Source organism: Mastacembelus armatus, chromosome 20 (genome assembly GCF_900324485.2).
Source record: "Mastacembelus armatus chromosome 20, fMasArm1.2, whole genome shotgun sequence".
NCBI lineage: Eukaryota > Metazoa > Chordata > Actinopteri > Synbranchiformes > Mastacembelidae > Mastacembelus > Mastacembelus armatus.
This window is the reverse complement of record NC_046652.1, coordinates 6,112,403-6,140,149: the sequence shown is the minus strand read 5'-3', so window position 1 is coordinate 6,140,149 and position 27,747 is coordinate 6,112,403. Positions and strand designations below refer to the sequence as shown.

Genomic DNA, 27,747 nt, shown 5'->3' with positions numbered 1-27,747 from the left:
GTCATTATCAGGTCTTTTAACCATCAGACACCTTCATTTGAGGCACGATCATCCTAACTGAGGTTGATCGAGTCTCGACTTGTGCCCTAGCAGTAGTCTCCAACAGATCTGCTCACCTAATCCACAGCTGCCTGCAGGCTTTCTCTGCAGCCTCTGTGTTGTTGCAGATGGCTTTCCTCCTTTTCTCTCCTGTGATGATGAGTGCAGCATAAGGTCTGCAGAGCAACTGCTCTGCAAAGCCTCTGCACCCCTCCTCCACAGGAAAACACCTTGACTTCCAGCCTTGTCTATGCCAGTTGTTGACCAGGCCTTCATACATTCACTCTCCCTCTCAAACTCCTCCTCCATATGGTCCTCCCATGGCAGTGTACTCCAGGATGATAATGTTCTTTTTCTTAGACACCAAAATGATGTCAGGTCTGAGGGTGGTCTTGGTCACTAATGGTGTCGTGGATATGCTGGTCTAGTTCCTTCTTCAAACAGGCCAGGCGCCCACTGTGTCTCTGCCTAAGGAACTGCTTTGTGAACCCAAATGGAATATTAATGAAGGGAGCCCACTTCCTAGCCCTCTCCCCTCACCTCCTCCGGTGTTGCTTCACTCTGTGCAGGGTACCAGGGTGCCAGTGGTCCTTGCTTGTTTTCACTAGCTTCTCTCTGCTCTTTCCTCAGGGATTTCAGCTTTTTTCTGTTGTTATGGATTTTCACGGCTCTCTGGTTCTCGGTGTAATGTTTTTTAACTCCCTTTCCCTCCTTCCATCCTTGATGTGCGTCCTTCACAGAAGGTGAGGTTAGGGATGCCAACCCACTTCACCCCAGTCGCCATCTTTCCGAACTGCCATCGGTCTGCACAGATATCACCAACCTTTGCTTGACTGTCAAGCAGTCTGTTCCTGGTAGTCACTGGTTTCTCCAGATTGACAGTTGTTGTGAAACATTTATTGATGGACACATTGTCAGTTATGTGCCTGATAAACGGATATCTATCATATATAATAGTGTTCACCACCTTAGTTAACATGTTAACATTTGTTAATTAGAGTAGCACAAAAACACAGTACAACTGGCGGTGATGGAAACGTCTGTAATTTTGCAGTTTACTGATTGCTTCCAGGCATATTGGAGCTGTACCAATGCAGACTGAACCTTTTATGGTGTTGCCCCTTCATAAAGAAATTACAGTAACCACGTTACTGCAGCTTCACTAGTAATTCTGTCCTTTAAGAAAAACAGGACTAATGAACCAGATTATCTTCTTCATTAACTGATTAGATCAGTTTTAGAGACCTCAAGGGAGAATTAGTGCAAATGAATACAGCCACAGTAAGCTGAAAAGATCTGTTATAAAGTTTACTGTGGTTTGTGAATTGAACACCACCACAACATCACCAAGTTAGGCGATTTTACCTTGCTGTGCAGAACACTGGAAAAACATTTACACTGTGACATATACTGTAACTCAGCATGACTACCTCCCCAGCTGAGCCCTAAATATCAGCCAGTAAGTAAGAAGAAATGTTGTTGTTACCGAGCACTTTGGTACAGGAGTCCAGCACAGGCCTCACATTAAAGTGGAAGGTTAGCCTGCCTGATGATAAACAGCACAGGTTATTAATCAAAATCTTAGGGTGAGATGGAGGAATCTCTGTGCCTTCCCATTAGCACCTTTACTGGCCAGAACTAAAGATACTGGCGAGACCACTTTAGTTAACGACAGCTTCATTGTAACTCCTGAGGAAAATATTTAAGGTGTAAATATACTTTTGCTGCTAGGGTAATGTTAATTTCAGAGTCTGGGCTAGTTGGCAAGAGACTTCATATATGCACCAGGTGAGCCACACATAATCTGTATTGTTACTTTATTTTAAAGAACCCCCTATTTAAATTATGATAAAACAAGAATGCTTTAAGCTTAATTATAGAATAGGAACTTTACTCAGCAAGTGAAAAAGCACAATTAGAAATGTATTCAGTGTTGTTAATCAGTAATAGGGAAAGTTTCTTTTCATATTCATACTCCAATCTAATCCCAATAGAAAGGCTTATTGAAAAATGAAAAACTTAAAAAAAAATAGAAATGTAAATAAAAGGGGATCTGTATAATTCAAGAAATGGATGATCAGTCTTTTGAGTCTTAATGCCACAGACCCTGATGTTGTTGTGCAGGGATGTGCGAAGGGTATGTTCTAGGGGCTTGAAACCGTGCCCTTTTTAATCAAAAGTGCCCCTCTGAAAATGAATTGTAAATAATTATATTATGGTCAATATGGACGTTTGGATTTGGTGACATACACTAACTATGGTTCCTGAATGCCTCTAATGGAGTGCCTGTGCTGCAGCTACTGTTGCATGGACACAGTGTGCGCATGTGTTATATCTAAAAAATACATGATTTCAAATTGATCTAAGAAGATGTACTGGTCAGTAACATATGCAATAGGCTATGCAACAAAGTTTGTTATGTTTCCACTCATAGATGACCCTTTTTTAAAATTTAAGTCACTGCCCTGGAGACCCTCTCTGTTCGTCCCTGTTGTTGAGTCTAGCTGCCTTTCTCTGGGTGATATAGGAACTGGGGCCTTAACTGCTGGAGCAGGCCTTGCCTTTTGGAGTAGTATCATTGTCTTGCCCACCGGGGTAGCTACATCTCTCATCAAGGCAGGTAGTCTGTTTGGCTGGACTGGAATCAATATCTCTCCTCCCATGTTAAACTTCAAAAGATCATTCCCCATAAACACCACAAGGTTTCTTCAGGCCTCAGAAGAGAGACTGCCTAACTGAAAAAACTGAACTGTTTATATACTCTTTTTCCAAGGGCTAACCTACATCAGGTAATGCTTGACTGCTCCTAATGTGGACGTCCTACATGAGACCAGTGTCCAATGTGTGAACAGGCAGATAAATGGCCATTTGACATTTTACAGGCACAATTTTTCTATATTCTATCACAGGTATGTTCATACTCCAGTCTACTCTTTTAATGTCTGTTTTAGTATGTATCTTGGTCTCAAAAGACCAAGGTAATAAATCTTACTATTGCCCACTACAAGAGATACCAAGACACCAGCTTAGCAGTTCCTAGAGCCAAAATGTTTGCATAGCTTTCAAATTACAGCCAAACAGGTTCATGTGGAATTTCATGTATCATTCACATACTATATATTTCTGTCTGATACACAGACGCAAAGCAAGCTAACCACAAGGGCCAGTGCACCAGTATCACACATATACAAGCACCAAAGTATGCACACACCTTAACTGTAAAGTTATTGATTGCCTCACTCTATTTTGCTGAGACAGATGCTGTTTCTCCCAGGATGGCACTAGAGCACTTGGCTGGTAGCCTTTCTCGCTCGCCTTTGCCTCTCTCTCTTTCCTGCTTGATAGCTATCCTTCATCAGCAGCCACACACACACACACACACGTTTTACCCCAAGTCATCACATCACCACTAATTACCTTCCCATCTCTTCTGAATTTAGAGCGCTTGCAGTCCTTCAAAACTGTTTTCTTTCCCATGCCTCTGCTTTTGTCAGGCTATGTTTTACCCTTTCCAATCACTTGCTTTTTCCATTTCTTAATAACGTTTAATCGCATCTGTTTTTTTCACTCCCCTCCTTCCCTGCAGTCCCTGCCATTTCACCACAATCTGGTGTTTCTTATTCTTTCTTAGTATTTTGCTACTCCTGTCTCCCCCATTATCTCTCCTTCTCTCACTTTCTTTGACAGCCTAGACCAATTTTTATTTCAACTGTGTGAGTTTTTGTGTCAGCCTGTCATTCGTGAAATTTGGCAGTGGGCAGGTTAACCTGTCTCTGTGCTGGGTCTCTCTTCCCACTCACCTTTGGCTGATACGTACGTGTCACACTGTATCATTTACTAAAATTCTTTACTGCCCTTTTGTCAGTTTTCCCAACCACATATTTGTGCCCAGTGAAAATTGTTCGTGACTAGTAACTTTTTTACAACCACGAGCCATTATGGCTGGTGAGCAAAACTGTTAATGTCAAGCCCTACAGTTAAAGCACTTTTCAAACATTAGACCACCTTTACTGATTGACAACTTTCTAAACTTACTGTCAACATCCGCTTGCATTTCTTTTTTGTTTTCTGTCTATACACTGACAACAACAGTAGGTTTTAAAACACAATAGATCGTCAGCTATTTGGCTGTAACACAAGTGATCATGAACTAGTTAACTATAATACAATAGGTCAACATATAACTAACCCTGAGAGGAATCGGTCACAATAAAATCTTCCCCTAAATAGAAATACATAAACAAATTACACATTAAATTCCATTGAGAATAATAAGGTCTTGCACATGAATCGGGTGGTGACACAAAAATCTATTTTATTTTATTTTTTTAAATTCAGTAATACAAAAAATATTGTTTGTGATATAAAAAAAGCAAACTGGTAGAGGAATTCATAAAATATTCACTAATAACATGCATCATGTGTAAGGATATTAAACAAAATCTTTCACTCAGGACACTTTGGCACATCTTGTGCATCAGAGGGTTAGTAAATAGAGAGCACAGGGATGTTTTACCATATAAATTGCTTGGGCAGATGGAACAAAAGCATCTTAACATCTTTGAAAACTAATATAGTAGTAAATGATGTTTTGGGCAGCGTTCTTGTCCCTAGAAGCCCCCCTTGTTTTCTAACAAGTGAACTGTGACCTGTTGAGTAATTTGGTTGTGGGAACACAGAACAGCTTAACCAGCACTAATCTTCTCATCTGGCACTATGTGCTGTGTGCTTTATTTCACTTATTCTTTGACACCCATCAAAAATAGATAGAACTATTTTTAACTTGGCACCTGTGAAATAATGCATGTGAGGAAAGGATCATGAATGATCATAGTAGGTGTCAAAAGTATTCTGGTTTAAGGCCTAGGGGCTGAAGGAAAATTGGACAGATCTTTATGTTTATTTATTCATGCCCAAATCTGGCAGACACGTAGCAAAGGCTATGTTGCAGTAAAGCTTCCCTGCTGCTTAGACCCCTGCAGCCAGTGCTGAGAGCTAGTGCTTGGCTTGGCTCCTGCTGCCTTCTTATTGTGCTGGTGGCAGGCGAGAGTCCCACTGCCAAGTAGGCCTTATCCTTCCTTAAAGCTGCAAGTGTTATTTGGAAGAAACACTGTTGCTGTTGATAAATGAGGTTGGAGATTTTTTAAAAATTCTTTCAAACTTAAATTGAAGCTAAATTGTATGGTTTTCGATAACTCAAAAAAGTTTCTTCTTATGTGAAACCAAATTTTCTTTAGACAAATGATAAGAACACAACTTTTACACAGATTTGATGCAGATAAATTGTGATTAAAGAAGGTATAATCCAACAATAAATAGTTACTGGTAACAAATCTGAATTTCTAGTGACAGCAAGAGGAGCCTGATTAATCTGAGTTTATGGATCTTGTTATTCAAATGTTCAAGAGAGGAAAACCCTAAGCCTACCCTATTAGATTTCCCCAAGAGGCCCAGAAATGTGCAAAGCAAGCATGCACTAATGCACACAACAGTAGTAAAGCTTGTCTCAGAAACAACATCTACACTGACAGAAGACAAGTATTTGCAGAGCTTCTGTTAGTAATGATAAAATATGAATGTGCATATACAATAGGTTTGTGTATTTCTGCTGTAAAATTACTTTCAGTTTTTACTGAAGGTTGCAGACATCATAGTATTAGCAGATGCTCTTAAGCTGCCATCTGGAGCATGTGATAGTTATACGCAGTAAGCTATGGTGGTAAAAATGTCACCTAATAAAGATGTACACGTGAGTTGAGGGTGCATATGCTTGAAGACAAAAATACTGTAAAAGACTCTAAGTGGTTTAAAGCTCATTTGGAAACCTTGTTGTTTACATAATCTCACCAGCTTTGATTTAACATTAATGCCATTATCTTGGCTTACAGTTACTTTAAAAAAGAAGCTGACATTTTACCTGTTAACCCCTGAATGAGAACCACAGATGGAAAATTATAATTATAATTAAAATATTATAATTAAAATTATAATATGGTTGAGCAGCAAGATATTTTTTCAGAGCTAAAAAATCTTGTGATGGGTCACAAGATGAACAATGTTAAAATCACAAAAGGATACATAGAAAGACTGATAACTCTATGAAAAGGAAAACGAAAAGTTCATTTTAACATTCAATAACAAAACATACTTTTAACACGTTTTACTCCATACAGATTACAGTTGTGACATTTATATTATTTATATTATAAATTTTTCTTTTTTTTTTTATATAGTTTGGTTCAAAGCACATTGAACTATCTTATATATGTACTATAATAACTTTATCTGTATAGCACAACTTTAATACAACTGTTATTATATACTATTATTATTTATGACATGTACAAACTACTTTGCAGTATGCAGGTGTGGTTATTTACAGTTTACTGCACAGGCTCAAATGCATATGACATCTGATGTTTTAATGTAACTGTGAATATCACTGACAGAATCAGCCATTGCAACCTTGTCCATCACACTGGTCTTGTACCAACTTGTGTGTCTTGACATAGATGTCGCATTAGTAACAACACAACACACAAAATGCATTCACTGATGCTAGAAATGTGTGTGAAGGGTCAAAGTGATGCAAACCTCAGGGTCTGAGTCTGATGTCTTTGTTTCTGGGCTATCATCACTCTCTCTAGTCCAAAGCTGGTGTCCTTAAACCTTTACAATGACAGCACAGCACAGGCATCCAGAAACGTATCAAACTGTATATGTTAAATATGTAAAATCCAGGATATGGTGGTTGGATGTTAAGCAGAAACCAATATGATGTAGGCAATGGACACTTGGTTTGATGGGTGAAAATGTTGACAGTATGCCATACAATGAGGCAATAAGTGTCTGCTTGACATTTACTGCTTAAAAATGATGGGCAAAGTCAGAGAGATGAAGGAGTAAAAGAGAAACTGTCCTAACCCCACTCTGTTCTGCACCATAGCAGAGAGGACAGGAGAGGTGAAGGTTGGCATGTTGACAGCTGTGATTTCTCTTTCTCTCTCCCTTACTCACACACGGACATTTATGTGTATAAACAGAACAGTGCCTGGTGTTCATACAAATGTAGCACAGGTCTATGAGGTTTCACTCCATTTTTACCACCTGAGGTCATATGTATTTCTTCTAATTTGTTAAAAAAATGTATGTGCCCCGTCAACACCATCACCTTGACAAGTGAACTGTAAAGTTTGGTTTTACGGCACAAAGTGTGTCAGTAACTCCCTGAAGAACACTCTTAAAACATTTTAGCAGTAATATGAAAAGTGTATCACGGGAGCTGATAGAGGGCAGAGCTACCAATACTAACATTTAGTTATGCTCCTGCTTTGACTAAAATAGGTGGGGACAATATCCATTGGAAATGGACTGGTCAGTTTCTGTTTTGAGAAACTTGAAACTAAAGGCTTCTGGCAGATTGTCCATTATTTATTGCTAATACTATTTTCCGGGCTATAAGTCTCACTAGAGTCACTTTTAGCAAAAACAACCTTGTTGAACAGAAAAAACATATGTAAGTCGCTTTGGGGTATAAGTCACATTTGTAATTATACTAATTATAGTGTAAATTAGCTTATATGTAGGCTAGGCAACAAGCAGAAGTGCATTACAAAATTCAATCATCCATGTTATGTAATGTTAAATAACTGTGCCAACATCAGGGTGGTGGGAGATGAAACGGTGTGTCCAACTCATCCCTTGGGTTGTCTGAATGCTGACACTCACTCCAAACTTTGTTTCAGCTGCAGACTTTATTACCTGCACTTTGAAGTCTGCAGTGTAGCACTTTCTTTTGGGCAGCATTTTCACTTGTGTTATACTAAGAGTTATACTAAGAGTTATAGTTTAGCGTGAACATAAGCACACTTTACTTTTCACAGGTACAGTATTATCTTCAATTGAGTCTAGAGTGCCTGTGTGTGTTTTAATTATATTAATTTATCGCCATGTGAGAAAATTGCAGTATTCTTTACATCTTAAAAAAATCTTCCAAGTCTTTTTGACCAGTGGTGTTCCTTGAACGATACCAATTCACTTTGTCTTCCCCCACACCACCTACATTTGAGATGGTATCTTCTAGCTTCTGATTGACTGAACACACATGGTTCAGGTAATCAGCAGTGGATAGAGCAAGAATAGCTGGAAATATTCATTTACATTTATATCTTTTGTTAATTAAGACTCTCTATAAACCAAATGCACCAAGACATTTGCACGGGTCATGATACAGAATCTCTATATACATGTGTATGCTGGCTTAGAAGTGCTGATGTCTCAGTATGTGTCATTTATTACTGGCTTCCATTGTCATCAATAAATGAAGCTACAGTTTAGGTAGATAAAAGAAATGTAACCATGACTATAAAGTACAGAAGTGCTGAGCTTTTAGACCTGGGTCACTATGGTAGAGGATCTGACAGATACTCAAATATTCTGACCTGCTCTGCCCCACAGTGAGTCCATGTAGGAACTGCTTTGTTCAGCTTTTTTAATAGAGAATAGTAGCTGATGTAGAAGACATCCTTCCTAGCACATTTTTCCATGAGAAATACCTGCAGGTTTTTGCAAATGGGCCCTCTTAGGAATAAGGCATCAGTTAAAAAGCATGCAAAACCAAAGACTTCTGCAGTGGTTACCTTGTTTTATAGTTTCTATGTGAAGTGGCTCTAAGTGGGCACTCAGCACATACAGTATTTGTCTTAAACACCCCAAGTGGATTTATGGCAGTCGTTCTTGAGTGCTTGCTATTGCTCTGAACGTGACTTCAGGAGCACTGGGTATGAGAAGCACACAAAGTGTCCTCTGGTGAACCTGTCACTACCATTATTATATTTAAAAAGGAATAAAAATGCAGTTAAAATTTCTGAAATACTTAAGGGTGCAAGTTTCTAAAGTAAGCCCCATTTCAATTCGCTGTTCGGGCATTTTAGTTGTTTCATTGTTCCCAAATTGCTGGCAAAATGAAGTCCAACGCTGTGGTCACCCTCCATTACCTTTTAGTCTGCTCTGCTGGGAGTTGTTTGGAACAGTAAAACCAGAGGTTGCAATTGTAAATGCTGTTTTCAGTGTGCAGATAAAAATTAAATTTCTATTAGTATGTTCCAATAGCACCACCATCCCTTCATCCAGCATCCTCCCCTCTATTTTTTGTTGATTGCATTTACGTATTTGGATCTAATGGCCGTGATTGAAAATATACTATGCTGTAAGGAAAGCTCTCAGTTTGGATATTTGCCACCATTAGGTTTAACAACACTGGACAATTAGTTACTTGACACAGTGGCACAGTTTGATGTACACAAGGTGAGTTTATTTTGGTCTAATTAACGTCTAATTAACAATGACATTAGCATTCTGGTAAACATGAAGAAAGGTTTAACATTTTGCTGTCATTCACTCCCTCAAGCAGTGGTTCCAAGAATTATTTGCTGACGGGTACATTTTCTGTCTTTTATGGCTTTAATGCACCATCAAGATCTGTGGCTAAATTTAGCAGGCTTAAGTATTTTGGAAGTCGACGGCCTTAGGGAGGTTGAGAGCAAGAAAGAGAATGAGACAGTGCCTCATGTGTAGTCCTAGAACAATGAGTGTGCAATATAACTTTCATTATGAACTTATGATTTTGGAGACAGAAGACGAATCCGACTGAAACCAATTGAAACTCATCAAATCTACTTTTACTGCTATGAAGCAATGGTTGCTATGTAAAAATACTGTATAAAAGAGGAAATGAATTCACTCCATTTTGATCAAGGGTGTGATAAATTAAGTAGAACGTCATAAATAGCTTTACATGTATGTGTTCACAAATGTCTGCTGTTTCCAGAACTGATTGAAGACACATTAGCACCGTCCTTTAGGCTCAGTGGAGAGAGACTCAGGTGGACCTAAACCAGTGTGTGTCCCAACCGACAAAGGTCAAACTACAGAGGACAGAAGATCAAAGATTGTGAGGCTGTGTGGCCAGGTGAGAGGGTACGGGCAGAGGTTGGCAAACGTTTGAAATCAATCAGGGATCTGAATTTCTTCAGCAGCAAACACAGGATAGACCAGATTCATTGGTCCAATGGTGACGTGAGCTAATGTCACTGAGGTCAAGGCGACACCTATAGGTGCGTATGACTATACATCAAGGTTGCAGTCATACAATTTCAGGTGTCTGCCAGACTGATGCATCATCAGTTACAGTTTTTCAAATAGAGAAGATGAATGGGTGGAGCGCCATGAATGAATGAGTTCTTGTTTGATGGAGACTCATCTCTTGAGTCCAACTTCATAACCAGAACTGCAGTGAGGGGAGTGGAACTCAAACACCCTGTGCTGAACTGTTGGTTGGATCCAGGCTGGTGCTGGCACCAGATTGTTTCTGTTCGTCTTTTGACGATAACTCTGAGGTGAAGGTGGCCCTGACTCACCTGACTTTCGGCTGTTGGTCATGGATAAGCTCTTGTTATCAAAGGCCAGCACATCTGGTCCCAAAAAAGGCTGAAAGTGAGCAATTTTAATACTGAATTGGTGACTCTGGTTTGCTTCACTACAAGAGCAGCTATTAAACATATCTGTGTGATATAAGAAAATTTCTGTTCTAATGCGTGATAGAGAAGTTCTCAGCTGCTCTTGACACTGCTCTGTTGGAAATCACTAATTTCCCTGTTGTTCTGATCAGATATATTCTGTCATCCATGGTGGCCTGCGGCCATCTCTCCAAGGAGAAATCAGTCACTCATAAGTATCACTTGATGTTGGAGGACCATGAAGTGTTTAGTACAAAGTACTGAGTATTTGAAACAAATTTGTCAAGATCATGAAATGAGGGCCCCAAAAAGGAATTACCCACAGAAGTAGAAATGAATTGCATGGGAGAATTGACTGGGGATGAAGCTGAAAAAGCATTGCAGACACTAAAGGAATCAGAAGATAGGATGCCCTTCAACTGGTTTCTTTGGCGCCTAACTAGGGATTGAACAATCCCTTGATTGGAGGGCTACATGGAAATGTGTGTTCTTTCATCCTTGTCAAACATGTTTGATATTTACGATTCCTGGTCAGTGAGGCTCTGACGGAATAACCTCAATAAATCAGAAATGAGAGCAATAAAGTCTCAGAGAAGACTGATCACAGCTTAGCAATGAATCAGGTTGGAAGAACCTATTCAAAGCTGTTGAACTCACATGGCTCTGAAGCTGCTGTATCTTATCATAAGGCACTTTTGGTTTTGCACTGTCAAGGTGAACTAACCTGTCAGGCTGCAAGCGACACACAATATGTTAGTCCCATTTTGATCTGATGTGATAAGAGCCAATTCATCAAGCTGGATCAATTTATTTTAATATTAACAGTTTGTCACCTGACTAAGTATATATGTAAAATGTATTACTTGTACTGAACACACGAATTCTGCAGTACCTCTCACTTCTAAGAAGCGTGTATGTGTCTTGTAACATTATGTTTTAATTCATTACACATACTCAGCAACAAAAGGTCTAAATACTTCTGTGCAAATTCATCAGGTGGCCAGAATTTGATTTGAAATGACATGGTGACATTACCAGGGTTATTTTTTTTCTATTTAAGTTCCGTTCAGGGGCACAGAAGAAATGATACTACCAAACTGACTGTGTAGCCCATAATCAGTAGAGTTCCTCATTAAATGTTACAAGTGAATGTAAATTTTGGCAGTATGTGCTGTAAAATGAATTGTGCCATTGGGCTCATTGATTAATTTACTCATGAATTTATTCCTGAAGGATGAAAAATACTGAAGTTGACTTTAACAGTGATTTTCCAAAGTCAATATCCAATAAAATTTTTTTAGAGATATGATTGTCATTGTTGGGTAGTATTTGTTGCTTTCTAAGGTATTTTGTGGTTTTTTTTAGCTTTCTCCTCAAATGAAATGTGGAATTCTGTAAATGCTCCACTTGTGTGCTAGTAAACTGTGCTGCACACTGTTACCTTCGTTTCTAAAAGCAGCTGGTGTAGAAATTCATATGCTGTAGAGATTATTTTCTCAAAGGGAACATGAATGTTGACAGTCGTGATTGTAACCAGAACTATAAATTTTGTAGTTTTTTTCTGCCTCTGGTGTAAAGGCCAGTTCCCTTCAGGGCTGTTTTTGTGCTACACAGCTGCAGTGACAATGTAATACTTTTGAAGAAGCTGTAAATATTATTCCACTTTTTTTAGACAATTTGTCCATTGCTGTGGACATGGAAAGGTATTAGAAACTGCCATATTTTGAGGCCAAAATCTCAATCTGAATTATCTCTCTTAGAGAAGGCATAGAAAAGTACTGTATGCAAGCCATTGATTACCCCCCGGGCCCTTAGTAACAAATGTGTATAGGCAGGGCAATTTGAAATAGGACTCTGTTACCTTTCATATAACTATGACAGTGAAATGAACCACTATCTTAAGAAAGCAATCAGACTCTCAAATTACTTTCCATTAGGAGGGGGCATTGTTTGCATATCAGCAGAACTTCCCTCACTCTTTCCTTTGATGTCATTGTATCTCTCTATCTCTCAGGTACTCACACACATTGTGTGGTAATGAGTGGCAGAGTGGTGATGTTATGCTGATTTATTGCATGGTTGCCCAAATGGAACCTGGATGGAATGTGTCTGTCACTGGGGCGTCGCTTAGACAGAAACACCTGTGATACCTGGGGACACCTAAACGCTTCATCAGGAATGAGCTCCCGCCTGAACCATCAATGTGCCTTACAAATACACACACACACACACACACACACACACACAGCAGCATACATGATCACACACACATTTACACAAATACACTGTCAATGTATTAGCACTCTAAAAAAACATGCGATCTTCATTGGAATAGCTGCACAATCCATTGAACAAATTTGATTGTGATCACATCAGTAACTACACAGTATACTAGAGGTGTAGTTGTGCAGGTATATAGGCTATTGAAATAATACTCCATTCATTTTGCATAACTATCTTAGATTTGCAAGAGCTTTTGAGCAGAAAGCAAAACAGTGCCAGTGAGCTATGGTGCTCTTGAGCAAAGCCCTTAGCTGCTCAGTGGCCAGCAGGTCAGACTATGGTTGTACAGGTCTGCGTCCAGGTGTGAGTGTGTCTGTAAACACACCAAAACACAAAGCGACTCAGAAGCAAGAGAGTCATCCCTGACAGGCTTTCATAAGTAGCCTGTTGGTGATAAGTGGTTGAGGAAGCTCTCCAAACAAGCAAACAGGTCTGTCCATGGGTTTTAGTCATACAGTATACTCAAGTACTCTACTTAACAACAGATTTGAGGTGGTTATGCTTAGCTTTAGTACTTCCTTATTTCTACTATAATAGGGTTAGGGCTCAGCTTCCACTGCACTACAATGCAGAGAGAAATCTTGTATTTATTACTCCACCATATTTATTTCACTGCTGCAGGAGCAGTGCAAATGAAGATTTTTTTTTTTGCATTCAGAACACATTATTATCCCATAAAATATGATGCACAATGACAAAATAAACTAAAGTAGTAAAATGCTCCAGCATTCCCACTTAACAAGACACCATTACACCACTGCAGTATACCAGTTAACCACAGACACTTACATACACGTACAGTACACAACAGGATGAGGGACATTATTCACAAGGTCCTGGGGTAGTGATGGTTCAGTATCAGCTTTGTGTCCTTGTCATTGTTTCCCAGGGGCAGTCTGGGAGGAGAGTAGGAGGAGAGCCGTTAACAGCTTGATCAATGGAAGAGATGGAAGAGCACACGCCCTTAGAGCTATGGGTGCACACAGATGCAGAGCCATAAACAGATTTCTCAAATCCATCACTGTGAATAAAAGTACAAAATGAAGTGAACTCAATCCTAGTGAGCAAATTCCCCACTATGCTATCAAAGCAAAAATCTTTATTTTATTCAATGTGGCATACACATTAAGTAGATACAGCACCAGTCAAAGGTTTTGGTACACCTTCTCATTCAATGCTTTTATGTTCTTCTCCATATTGTAAATTAATACTGCATTTTTATGTAAAAACATTAACATTAGTAACATTATTAAGACATGGAGCAGGAAAATTGTTACTGTATCTTTCAGTAAATTTGGTTTTATATCCAAATTGTGCAAAGGTGCAATATCAGGTTTATTTATTTATTTATTGTGGTGGTGGGGTGTGTTGGGGTCTGCTGGCTTGTCAGCTGCCATTAATACCTGAAGATGAAGATGGGTGAACACTAGCCTCACTCTGTATTAACAAAGTGGTGCATGAATAAACATTACACCAGAGAAATTTGTAGGGTGACTAATTTCGACACTTGTGTTTACCAAAGCTCAGTGTGGAAATCATTCAAGTAGCAGCCACCTATTTCTAGCAAGCGTTGATTGTTGCTGTTCCAAATTAAAGAGACAAACAGCTGGTTCATATCAGCTGTGGTTAACTTATGTTAATTCCATGATTTGAATTGATAAGAGGCCAAAATGAAACATTGTTGTTAGGTTTGTTTGTTCACTTTAGGCCAGTGAGGAAAACAGACGTCAGCAAAACTGCTGTCTGCAAAGATTGTGTAAGATAAAAATGCATCATTCTGTAATTCACCTGAATAAGGACCCTATTGGTGATCACCACAGGGTATACTGAGTTCTGCAGTTCCAATAACTCCAACAGTGAGATGTCTTCTCCAATAAAATCAGCAGCTGTTCTGAGTTTCAGCAGTCAGATTAAATTATATTATTATGCCAATAAGTCAAGTTTTAGCTCTGAATTAGGAGCTCTTGTGTTTGAGACAAGTAGCTACTGAAAAATTAAGTCTGCTAACGCCTGTGAGATGTTAATGTATGAAAAATATGTGATATTTTCAGCTGCTATATACTGTATAGTCAACAGTAGATTTATTTTTATTATGTACTTATCTTTTTTGGTACTAACATTTCAGTAAATTCAACCTTACATCTTTAATTAGGCTGCCACTAAAAACTCTCTTCTCAACCTACAGATATTAAGATTTTTTTTTAAATTATTAAGTAACTTTCTTAAGTTTAAGAGTAAGCATAAACTAGATCACTAAGGGTTTTAAGGACTCAGATTAAATAAGTAAATTCAACACTCAATTCAATTTGGATAAACAGCAATTATTTATTTATATATTTATTTTATAAAATTGCAATAAAAATGCCTATACCAAGTTTTAAATATTACAGTGTGTCAAAAACACTGTATTCAACATTAAACAGTGTCTGTCAAACATTTGGTAAATGATGAGTGCTAATGAAAGGATAACTAGGCTGATCTGACAGGAGTTTGGGTGGAAAAAAAAAGGCTCAAAACCACTGGTTAGAAATTGACCAGATAACCATGACAGCCACATTTTTGCCCTGCTAAGGTGTCCTTGAGCAAGACATTGTATCCCTATCAGTTTCAAGAGCTTTCCTATAGGCGTGTTCCTTGGGGAGATCAATAATGTATCGCGTGAATCATTAGTTCACACACAAGGGCAGAGATCACACAATTCCTGTAATTTATATGCCTTTAAAATCCTGTGACCGTCTGTCCTCCAAGCTTTGACAGATGATCTCTTTTTTTTCTTTTAACTGATACTGAACACCCACACTGGAACATATTGAAGTTAAGTGCCTTGCTCAAGGGCACTTACCAATGATACCCAAGATAGGTGTGGTGATAATTTAGTAGTGTATACCAGTAGGATTTGTAGTTAGACGCTCACTCTATTGTGTCACACGTGTTTGCTGCAGTCAGTGTATTAGTTCGGGTGTTTTTTGTGATAAATACAGGTCACAGGTTTTATGCCCATAAGATTGTGAAGCAGAGTAACTTTGATACCTAGATAAATACAAGAATATTTTCAGTTCATGTCACATTTTTCCCATGAGCACAAGGCACACTCCTCTAATTTGCACTCTCCTTTCCATCTGAGACTAGTTCAGTGAACTTTTTAGCAGGATCATTGGTGCGTAGCTGGTGTTGTTCGTCAAGTGGCACTGGGGTACACATGGCTGCTAATAGCTGTTCAGAGCACAGGGCCAGCTCACTGACTATGACACCCAGGGTGTGGTGAATCCTATCAGTACCCAGCAGATCCTGTGGCCTCCTCTTTTCACACCCACTGTTCTGTAAAGTTGGGCCATCATTTACAGGGTCAGCAAAGCTCTGTCTACTGAGTATTATCATTGTAATTCATCTTTATTACAATATTTAATCAAAAAGTGTTTTTACAATGACTTTTGTTTACACAGGCAATGATTTAAATAGTCTAGTGTGTAATGTATTAGTTTGTTTTAGGAGTTTAAAACTGGGTGAATTGTCATATTGGAAGCTGCAGCTGCACACAGCATAAGAAACAGCAAAAGAATGACAATTATCTCGTAAGTTGTGATTGAAAGGGCTAGAAATAATCAAAATATGCAAATTCTTTCCTTTTCCTTCCCTATCTCTTCCTCTGTGTTTCTCAAACTCCATCCACAGCTGTGCCTGGTGTGATTAATGGCCGCCATTCATTAGCTTGATCAACCACTTTTGCAGAGATTATTAATCAGATGCTTATTTAAATGTCACCACTGAGCAGCTGAGAGGAAATGAGGCCACTGGGAAATTTTGTTTTTGTGTGTGGGTATTTTTTTGTGTGGGTATTGTGTGTGTGTGTGTGTGTGTGTGTGTGTGTGTGTGTGTGTGTGTGTGTGTGTGTGTGTGTGTGTGTGTGTGTGTGTGCAATATGCATGTTTGCGTTCTTTGGTTCCTGGAATATTGCCACACACAAATAACCATGGGCCCCATTCATATGCTGTTTTACATGTAATGGGGCTGAGCAGCTAATACTGAAGGGATATATACTGTAGCAATAGAGCCTAATGTTCTGTTCAAAATGAGATGTAATGTGTCTCATTAATAAAACATAGTGTTGTGCCTGTATTATGAAGAGCAACACAATACTTCTGGGATCACGCAGTTATTAGAAATTTACATCTCCTGACAGTTCTGCAGTGCTCTGTTTCATTTGTCTGTATGTGCTTATGCTTTTTCAGAAAAGGACATTTCCCACTACATAATCAAACAGAACTAATCAGGTCTGTTTGGTTATTTTTCCCAGAATTTTTACCACAACAAATTTCTAATGATTGTTTTTGTGTCTGGCTTCTGGTGAATTACCACCGCTTCACTGATAATAGTATAAACATATCTTTGAAGCAGTTTGATGGGAACATTTGAGCTGGTGTTTGCAAGCTGCTCATGTTTACTTCTGGGGGAATCTTAACTCTTATAAATTCTGTTCTGTCACTGAAACTATGTCTTTTTTCTTCTGCCATGTTTTCATATTCATATGTGTACCGTACCGATGATGCTTTAGGAGGTTGGCAGCATCTTGCCATTCAAGGAGCTTAATATGGGCACAAACAGTATTATGGAGCAACTTAAAGTCTGTGTCCCAGGCTTTAAAGTGAGCATTTCCTATGTTGCAAAGGGTAAATACAGTAAGCCCCAGAAGATTATGCTTTTGGTGGAGCTTTATGAAGAAAAGGGAGGCCATGTGTGGATGTGCTCTGAATTCAGCTTGCTGAAGTGAAAGAATTTACACAATGCAACGGAGACAGCAGGCACCATAGAGAAGCTGCAATATAAATACAGTCGCAGCACAAGACACACATATTTTATATGTCAACACAAACTGCACTGTGATAAAAGTGGTATCTGTGCTCAGTGTTGCTGTACATGGTGTGACTGAGGCACCAAGTTTATAAATAATAGGGTTAAATCATTTCCTGTGGAAGTATACGTGTACTTTGCATAGTTCAAACACTTTATTAATTTATGTGACTGACTGAATCAATGAATCAAAGAGTGCTGTGTGGAGTGATTGATGGGGTGAAGGGATGATTCAAATTCAAGTCTAAAAGGTCAAGGGTCGCACAAGAGGCATTTGTAGGCATAGCTTGGCAGCCTCTCAGTGGGACCATAGCTGTAGTAGTCTTTATGTTTATGAGTGTTTGTGTGTGCCTGTGTGCACGTTCATACATACATGCATGTATTTCACTGTGTTTGGCTGGCCATGTGATCAAGGTGGGTTAAGCCCAGTAATAAATCTCTGGCATGACTAGGTGACCTCAGGGTCACTGTTTCATTAAGTGTCTTCCACTTTGATTTTCTCATCCCTCATGCCCGTCTGTTCAGCTGCCTGCTACACACACCACATCTAAGCACACTGTGGAAGGCAATGTGTATAGACATGAATAAAAAAGGCCTTTGTATGTGGTACCACAGCTTGCAGTTGCGTGCCTTCACCAACCAGTCAAGTTGCAGTTTTTTCTTGTTTGTAAAAAATAAACAGCCAGATATTTGTAGAATTGGTAAATAAAATTGGATTGAATTGGTGGGGGTGCTTTATTGTTTGGTGAATAAAGCTGATTCAGATAAAGCTTGATTAAGCTGTGGCCATGACAAATGCTTCAAATATATATGTCGCTGCAAGGAGGCTAGAAATTGTAAAATGCAGTTTCTTTGCACGCTTCTTCAATTTGACAGCACAGACAGTCCTTATAATCACTACAGATCAAGGTGTGCACCCATGATTAACATCACAAATTCAGAATCCAACCAAATGTGCAAAGCGGTCACAACCTCCTTTTCTGTTCCTGAATCAAGTCTTTAAATAATAATAAATTCTCAGTGTAATTGAGCTTTGACATTTTGGATAGAAAATGTTGTCACTCCACTCCGGTTTCCACCCACAGTCCACAAACATGTATGTCAGGTTGATTGGTGACTCTAAATTGCCCATAGGAGTGAGTGTGAGTGTGTGAGGTTGTTTGTCTCTATGAGGCCCTGTGATGGACTGGTGATCCCTCCAGGGTGTACCCCTGCCTTTCACCCAAAGAGAGCTGGGATAGGCTCGGGCAGATCCCTGAGACCCTGGTAAAGGCATAAGCGGGTATAGATAATTTGATGGATGGATGTTGTCACTCCATTAGTTTATTCTACTGAACATTTATCTGAAATGTGGTTATGATTAGCGAGTGAATTCTTGAGTTATGGCCACAAATGTGCATTGTTAGGTCATAGTCCCTCTTTCTGCCACCAGGTGTCACACAACCTTTAGTGGATACAGGCGCTGCTGCAGCTAAAAAGTATAATATGTTACACCTGGATTCATGTATCTAGTCAAAAATCTATTAAACATGGAGCACAACACAAGTTTCTAAAAGAGGAAACATCATATATGGTTTGCTAGAATTAAAACATCTTTGTGAACAAACAAGTTTTATTTGTCTCTTAACTTCATTTATTTTTTACACAGGCAACAAAACAGAAACAGTTACATAGACACATGGCAGCAGCACGTGTTGCAAACACCATTCACTAAAATGTGATTGGCATGAGGTCACAATGACCTTGACCATTCATCATGAAAATCTAAGCAGCCTATGCCCTGGATGGGATGGTTATAGCAGTGGTGGCTTATGAGTTTTCTGGATTGAATATAGTGATTTTTAGAAATCAAACGATTTAATGCAAAGCACCAATCAGTCATAAAGGAAGTGTAGTGGAAGAATGAAGCTTTGGAGTGAACTCTGGTTTTATTTCATTTATTTTGTTGGTGTTGATGTGTAAAGAGATTTCACTGCCTTGGTAGATTTATCACAGGTATTCTATGGGCTTGTCTTTCTGTACTATAATGGAAGGTCCACTTTTTAATCTCTACACAGCTGAAATCAGCCAACAATCTCTCTCCATTGATTATAGATTTTATCCAGCAAGTGCTATCATTAAACATACTGATTGCTCATTCTCCCTCACGCACGATTTCACTTTTTTCTCATCTGGTGTTTTATCACCAGACATGCAGCATTGCCATGTATAAGGGACTTGCTGTTCCTCATGTCCAGCGTACATACACTGAAACTCTGACTCATGTCTAGACAGAAAAATTAGGGCATTCATACAGACAAAAACTGAGACATTTAGACAAGGTGTCCATGCTGTGCAATCAAACATCATTTTCTACCCTCAGTGGTAGCCATGTGCTGATTTGGCAAGGAACAGTCAGATTCAATATGAAACCTTTTTTTATTTCTTATTTCTGCTGGTCCTCAATCGAATGCAGCTCTAAGCTCACAGCTAATGGCATATCTTGGAGAGCACATATAGATTCACATAAAATGGAATCAGCAGGAATTTATTCAAAGTTGTGGAATCTTTTTTATCTCTGTGGCAATGATGTACACTGCATTGCTGACAGAAACGTTTGGACTCAACAGAAAGTTGAGATTCTTGGAACAGGCAGTAGAGTCAAAATGCTATTCTCTTTGGTCAGGCAGGGTTGGTAACAGCCAAGCAGTCAGAGGAGCTATATAAAAGTGTCGAAGAGCAGACAGGAAAAGACAGGTACAAGCAAAGGTCAGGAAAAATTCTGCCATAAATTAGTAAGCAGGCTGGAAAGTAATTATTACACAAGTGCAATAACAATCTGGCAAATGACTACAGCAGCGGGGCTGGTGTGTGAGTGTGCTGGTGGCGGGAACACAGTGGTAACCGCAGGGCAGGTAAACACAGCAGAATGTGTAGTGACAAGGCAGGTGAAGGAAATGCAAAAAGAGAAACTCAGAAGAGTTGTGACAGCTGTCTTGTAAAACTTTTCTCATTATAACATGGTGACAAGGTGACATGTTGTGTCAGTTCAGAAATTAGTCTCACAATCCTTTTACTACTTCAGTAGTTTTCATAATTTTTCCTTGTATTATATTGACAAATACATATAAGAAGGTTTAAACAAATCACAGAAATTCTTGTAGCAATGCAACAATTTCCTTTGTTCTCTAAAAGTGAATTCTGACTAAAATTTTCAATAATATTCAGGTGGCATAAAATTACATTTGAATTAGGTGGGCAAAATATATGCAGAAAAATATCCCTGCACACCAGCCACAGCAGTGGAAGGTGGAGATTGCTCAAGAGCCAATTTCTCTCTTTTGTGAAGTCATACAAGGAGTGATATTGAATCTTTGGGGATAAGATATGGGATTGTGATGTTTCACCATCAAGGAGAGGTAACACACCTCACCAACTTTAGGTTTGTTGATGAAATTTATTGCAACATTACACAGAAAGACTGTTAAAAACCTTTCACTTCAAGTTGAATCTCAAAACTTTGCCAGACACTTTCCTTATTTCCTTACTTAATCAAATGTATGGCCTCCGGTTGCCTTTGTTGTTGAAGTTTATTTTTCTTCTCACTGTGTAAAAGTTTGTATAATGATTAACTTCATAGTGCCCAATGGTCTGCTAAAAATCTAAAACCTTTTCCATGTTTTTGCTCTTTAATTTATGTCAGCTAAGTTACAGTTTTGTTTTTATTCTGACACTGCAAAATAGAATAAGGACAAGGCTTAAATTTATTTGGTGACCTCAGAGGATAGTTTACTTATATTTAGTGTCATAGTCCAGAAATATTATCCCGGTTATATTATTACTGGGACATACAGTATCATCAGTACTGTAAGTCAATAGGGGATGAAATGATGACCTTACTGTCAGGACATCTACCTGCCTGCATCTTTAATTACACTGGCCATTATTCCTCAGGAAAACAACAGCTTGTGATTTTATACATATCATTGGGTTTTTTCAGCTGCAGCGGCTAAATCTTCAATGAACTGAATCAAATTAAACCAAATTACTGTCAAAGCAGCTGTAAAACACAGCTTCAAATTGTACTGATGAACATGTTGAGTGAAGCCCCAAGAGAACATCTATTGCATACATTTAACCTTGATCCTCTAAATGTGCTCGCAAAGGCGTAATTGCCATAAATTTGGTCCATATTTTGACCAATTCAACACTAATGACGGTGGTTTGCATAATTTCAGGAGAGTGGAGACACTGTGGTGAACTCCTGACTTTATTCCTTCAGCACATGACCCATTTAGAATTGGTCCTAATTTTATGTTTGTTGTTGTCAAAATTTTGTTTTGAATTAGTATGCTAGTTCGCACAGACACATTTACATACAACTAGAGTTAATCATGCAAATAGATATTTAAATGGCTGTTAATAAACCAAGAACATAAAGGTGGAAATACATTTAACACATCAAAAATATTTTTCTGCTTAATATCACTGCATTTGCATTGACACTATGAGCATTGCTTGCTGACCTTAGTATTTAGTTCAAATTATAGCCTCACACGGGTAGCATACATGCAGCATATTAGCCCAATAGGTATTTGGGATTTTAGAGAGAAAGCTGCACAGGATGTATCAAGAGGAGACTAGGTCTGATCAAAGATTTAATCACTTCGTTCTCTTAAAATTGGTGTTGTTCATGTTGGTTTGTGATATTAATAGGGTTCATTTTTAAAAATGTGTAGGGGAACAATGTATTCAAACATATTAGAAATCATAGATGAGAGGAGCTTCAAACAGGATTTTGGCTGGTGAGCATGACATAAGAGGATATGTGTGAGAATTAATATGCCATCAGGTGACCACAGAGAAGAGTATCAAAACATTTAAGGTGCCAGAATTATTAGGAGTTTCTTGTAGTTTTCTTTGCAGGAAGTTCCTCAGTACATTGTTGTGCCTCATTGTTTTAGCCTTTGTGGACGATCCTAATTTTGTAATCATGTATTAAAAATGAATGTTCCCTCTTCTGCTCTCTCCTCAGATCCGGACTTTGCGGACTTGGGAGTACCCCCACCTCTGCCCGGTAGGTAAATTCATTCTCTCTGTTTTTCTGCCTTTGTTTCTTTCTCTCTTTATTTGTCGAGCTTGCTTGATTTCATATTGACTCCCTATCTTACTCATAGATCTTTTTTTATCTGAAAATTGATTTATATTGTTGTATAGTTTTATACAGTTTGTGAACTAGTTGTCTCATGTAAGCTTGTGTCGTGCATTTGTGACATTTGTGAATTAATGCGGTTGTTTGAACTGCTCATGTATATATGTGTGCCTATGTGTTTGTATGTGTATTTATGCATATGTGTGTGTTTCAGCCTGTCAGTATGACATGGTTGGTCCAGAAGGTATTGTTGAGTCTCATCAGATCACCAGAGATGGAAAGGCTGGTGCTGCTGAGGCCATTGACTGTAAATGGTACATCCGTGCTCCGCCGCGATCCAAGGTTAGTACCATAAGCTATCTTCTCATCTGACTGTGATTTTAGACTTAAAGCCACATTTTAAAATGCATATAAAATAAAGTAGCAGTGAAATTGCGCTCATACCTACGGTGGCCGACAAGGGCAAACGCATCACAACAACCAAAACACATGCAAGAGAGAAACGCTGCATATTCATGGAACGGAAGTGCGCCAGGCCTGTAGGGGGACTCTGAACTGAGGGATGCTATGAACAAAGTTTGGCTAACTTTTAGAGAGGCAAGAGAAACACAAGTAGCCGCGTCTCATTTCAGAGGCTGCGCAATGAGACGCAGCTATAGTTTTGAATTGCAACAGAATGAGCATCCTCTGATGATTGTTCTCATATGTGCTAAAAATGTTCTGTTACATTTGTTTACTTGATCAAAAGTGTCATACAACATGGGGAGACATGGGCAAGGGGATATGGGGAGGTTGTTTTTGCAGGGTGGGATATCTGAAGGTACGTTTTCCATTTATTACTTTTTAAACATTTGGCCGTCATCCTTTACAAGACTGTTCTTTTATAATATTGTAAAACATGATGGCCAAGTGTTTAAAAAGAAATAAACGGAAAACAAACCTTTCTTATGTCTCCTCTCTAAAACTTAGCCAAACTTTGTTCATAGCATCCCTCAGTTCGGGGTCCCCCTACAGGCCTGGAGCACTTCCATTGCAGCATTTCTCTTTTGCATGTGTTTTGGCTGTTGCGGGGCGTTTGCCCTTGTCGGCCACCGTACATATCAGCTGTTAATCAACAGATAATGGCACTAAAGAAAGATAAGTAAAACTGTCTCATTCTGTCTCAAACTCCATTCAGCATTTCTCGACACATTGAGATCCACAAAGTTGGATCAGTGGTTGCACCACAAAGCTTTGATATTGCATATGGGTTTGTCTGCAGCTGTCAGCAGTATCCCAGTGTGAGTGTTCATAGCTGCGGAGGAACTTGTTCCCTTGCTAGGGTCAGACAGATAGTCAGAAGGGCTTACTTGGTGTCAGGCCCCTTTTTTAATCAGTGAGTTGTTGCCAAGAGGAATAGAGGGATGGACAAGAAAGAGGGAGAGCTAGAAGGAGGAGAGGGGAATGAGGATAGATTGGACAGAGGGAAGAGGGGTGGGCTTAGTGCTGATGAAATAGTGTTGCCATGCAGTTTGACCCTGAGGCCTGAAACAGCCTGTTTTTGTTTTATCTGCAAGTGTTCAACATGTTGCCCTGCATGCATACACAAATGCAGACATGCACACACCTTTGCTACCCGTAATACACACAAGACATACTTCCTTATCTACCAGAGGTACCTGCACTGCATTAATGCTACAGAATGTACTGAGCTAGAGCAGCAGTGCAAGAAAAGGTTTTACAGATGCTATAACTTCTCATAAGCCTCTATATCACTTTACTGCATATGCATCTATACAGTCCAGTCCATGACTGCAGTAAATCCACTGTGTTTTAGTCTTGTGGGTGCATTTCATTAAATAGAATAAAACCATACTTTGACTTTCATGGTGAGAACAATTCATTTAAGAACAGAAAGTATTGCAAAGCTTCTGTTTACAGGATTTAATAGGCCATGTTTATAATACGGTAATTGTAAGTGGTGAGATTGCATAGACCTGAATCTAATCTTCTAATGGCTTCAGGGTATTCATATAAAGCAGCATGGCAGCATAGTGGTTAGCACATTCTCACAGCATGAAGGTTCTGGGTTTAAATCCCATTCATCTCTGCGGCCCCGTGTGAGTATGAGTGTTTGTCTGTCTCTACGTGTCAGCCCTGTGATAGACTGGCGATCTGTCCAGGGTGTACCCCGCCTCTCACCCAATGTCAGCTGGGATTGACTCCAGCCCTGCTGTGACCCTGAAGGATAAGCCATAGATAATGGATGGGTGGATATGAAGCTGGTTTAGCATTCCAAATTAAATTAGAAATTCCTCCTCTAACCATAATATTGCAATATGTTGTAACAAACACATTTATTGTAGGTTAATACATATGAAATACATATTATACATATGAAATAGCAACTCTACATGTTTTTATTAGTGGGGTTGATCTTCCTGTGCGTAAATGTGTGCATTCTCCCATTACTCCCAGAAGTGAGATAAGGCAGCTGCAGTGTCAGCTTAAACATGTCACCAGTTGTTTCATTAATTCAGCATCTGTTACTGCTACAAGATATTATCCTCCTCTATCTGGCCACCATAAATATGGTTTAAAAGTAATACAGAACACATTTGGAAGACTATTAGGCTGTGACCCATCCCAGATGAAATTGATCATTTGTTTCAAAGCACTTTTTTAAATGCAGACTCTTCTTCTGTACATACAGGCTTATAATATAACTGGCTGATAATATTGGTGCAACTTGTGATTCATGTTCACAGCAGTTGCTTTTTTCTGGCCTATTCTTTAGGTTATAGATTCAGCTAATGCCATTTTTCCCTTCCAAAATGTTTTTTTCAATGAGCTGATTTAATACACAAGCACACAGGTATGAAACTGCAGCATCCACCTTAAGCTGGTTTATTCATTATAAACATCCATGTCGAGCTACACAGTAAGTGAAAAAGGTACTGAGATGGACACTGGCCCCAAATACATCTTATAGTCGATTAAAAACAAACAAAAAATAAATAAATAAATAGGAAAAAGCATTGATTCCTCAGCTGCTCTAAGTGTAGTCTATAAGTCAACCAGTGTGTCACAGCTACAGCACCAAAGAGCTTGACCATAAGTCGATTTGCATGTATTGCATGTATGCATTCATGTATAAACTGGTTATGTGCATGAAAGAGTGATAGAGTGAGTAAAACTGACAGCATGATTTATTTTACTTGGTCTGAATCAGTGTCATATATTGCCCTGCAGGAGTGTCTCACAAGGCAAGTCATGGGCCAAAGGCTGACAGTCATTGGCACTGATGGACAAGGCAGCAAATACAGCTTTTTCCTCCCAAATCCATCACACAATCCTGAAGATTTCACCTACACTACTGCTACTATTCTGTTTTTTTACATATAAAATCTGTAAAACTTAAAAGCACTTTTCTCATTTCATTTTTTTACATCTCAGTCTATTTCTCAAACATATAGATTCATGTTAATGTTATTGTAGTGAGGGACATGCTGAGGAACTCACCTCACCCCCATGTATGAGCATGCATAAAGTTGTGCTGTGTGTAGGGCAGGGTTTTTATTCCCCTATGCTGCTACAGTACTGCACTGTACCCAGTGTGCCAGAAACAGCAGAGAGATAATGACATCCCTAACCGGAGGCTCTAATTAGACCGCATCAGGGCAGTCCAGAGAGAGGGGAGGGGAGGGAGATGTACTTAATTATGCATCTTATCGAAGATCTAAATGTATAGGGATGGAGTTTAGGGGTGAGATGGCAGAGACAGGGATGGTATGAAAGTTAAGTAAAGGCTGGCTAGAGATATAACTGAACGTAAGCAGTTATGACCATGTGTTGTTGCCAGAATTGACAGGACTGCACCAATTTCATAATGTGATTGCTTTTCCACCACTATGTGTCATTTTAATTTCACCTTATCCTATAAATATGTTTCTCAGAAACTACCTAGGAAAACCCAAATCAATCAGCTTGTAATTGTATCCAGAGTAACAACAACATTCAGTAATAAGTCTGTTCAATATATCAACTTTTATATATATATATATGAACCTAGTAAAAAAAAAAAAAAAAAAAAAACTTAATGAGTGAATAAATGAAGAAGGTTAATAAAAAAAAAAAACTCTCATCATGTTCTAAGTAGCATTTCTTCTTGGTGGTTCTATTTGGAAAGCTGTCCAAATTCAGCTGACAGCTATTAGCTTTAGAGGATTATTTTCACTTGCCTCATATTGACTCATAACAATGTTTTGCACAGACATCATTTGTGTCTTGTCTGTTTTACACAGTCTGTATTTTTCCACCACACCTGCCTGCACATTTTAGCAACAGTGTGAACATATTCTTTCCCAGTGATGGATTCTGCGTCATTACTGGCTGCTGCAAAATCAATGAAGAGGTAGCCCATTTTTCTGTTGGCGCTAATCTCTCACATTACAAATTGGTAGTTGTATCTATCTGATACATTGCCATCATTTGGCTTTGTGATCCCATCTGCACATTACAAGAATTTAGCAGCAGACCTTGTACAAAAACAATCTCAAAACCTTCGATGTGTATATTTGTAAGTCTCGCTCACATACAGGAATGACGTCCCCCTGATTGCCCTTCTAGTCAAATCCAATAAATGGTATTTGTCAGACATTGCACTAGTGAATGAAAAGGTTGAGCACAGATATCGTAGGCAAAAAGAAGGCACAGGAACCGATAATTACAATTCATCCTGACCGTGATTTGACATTCATCCAGCCGTTGTTTTGCTACCCATAAGCACACATGTAAACCTCATGGTGGTGCTAGAGGAAAAGCCAGGGACTCACAAAAGTCACTCTCTGGTGACCATAAATGTCTACAAAATGTTGCAGTGAGCCATCCATCCCTGGATGCAAAGCAGAAATCCAACCACCCCACTATATGACTCCACACAGAAAAAAC

At 39.0% G+C, this 27,747-nt stretch overlaps 1 protein-coding gene across 2 annotated transcripts in view; it reads left to right on the top strand.

Moving 5' to 3' along the window:
- neto1l (neuropilin (NRP) and tolloid (TLL)-like 1, like) overlaps positions 1 to 27,747 on the top strand; it is a 93,895-nt gene that overhangs the window by 48,481 nt on the left and 17,667 nt on the right. For both annotated transcript variants that reach the window (XM_026292830.1, XM_026292831.1), the window contains exons 5-6: positions 22,702 to 22,743; positions 23,033 to 23,160. In XM_026292830.1, the coding sequence (XP_026148615.1) occupies positions 22,702 to 22,743; positions 23,033 to 23,160 (170 nt within the window). The remainder of the gene's footprint in view (positions 1 to 22,701; positions 22,744 to 23,032; positions 23,161 to 27,747) is intronic.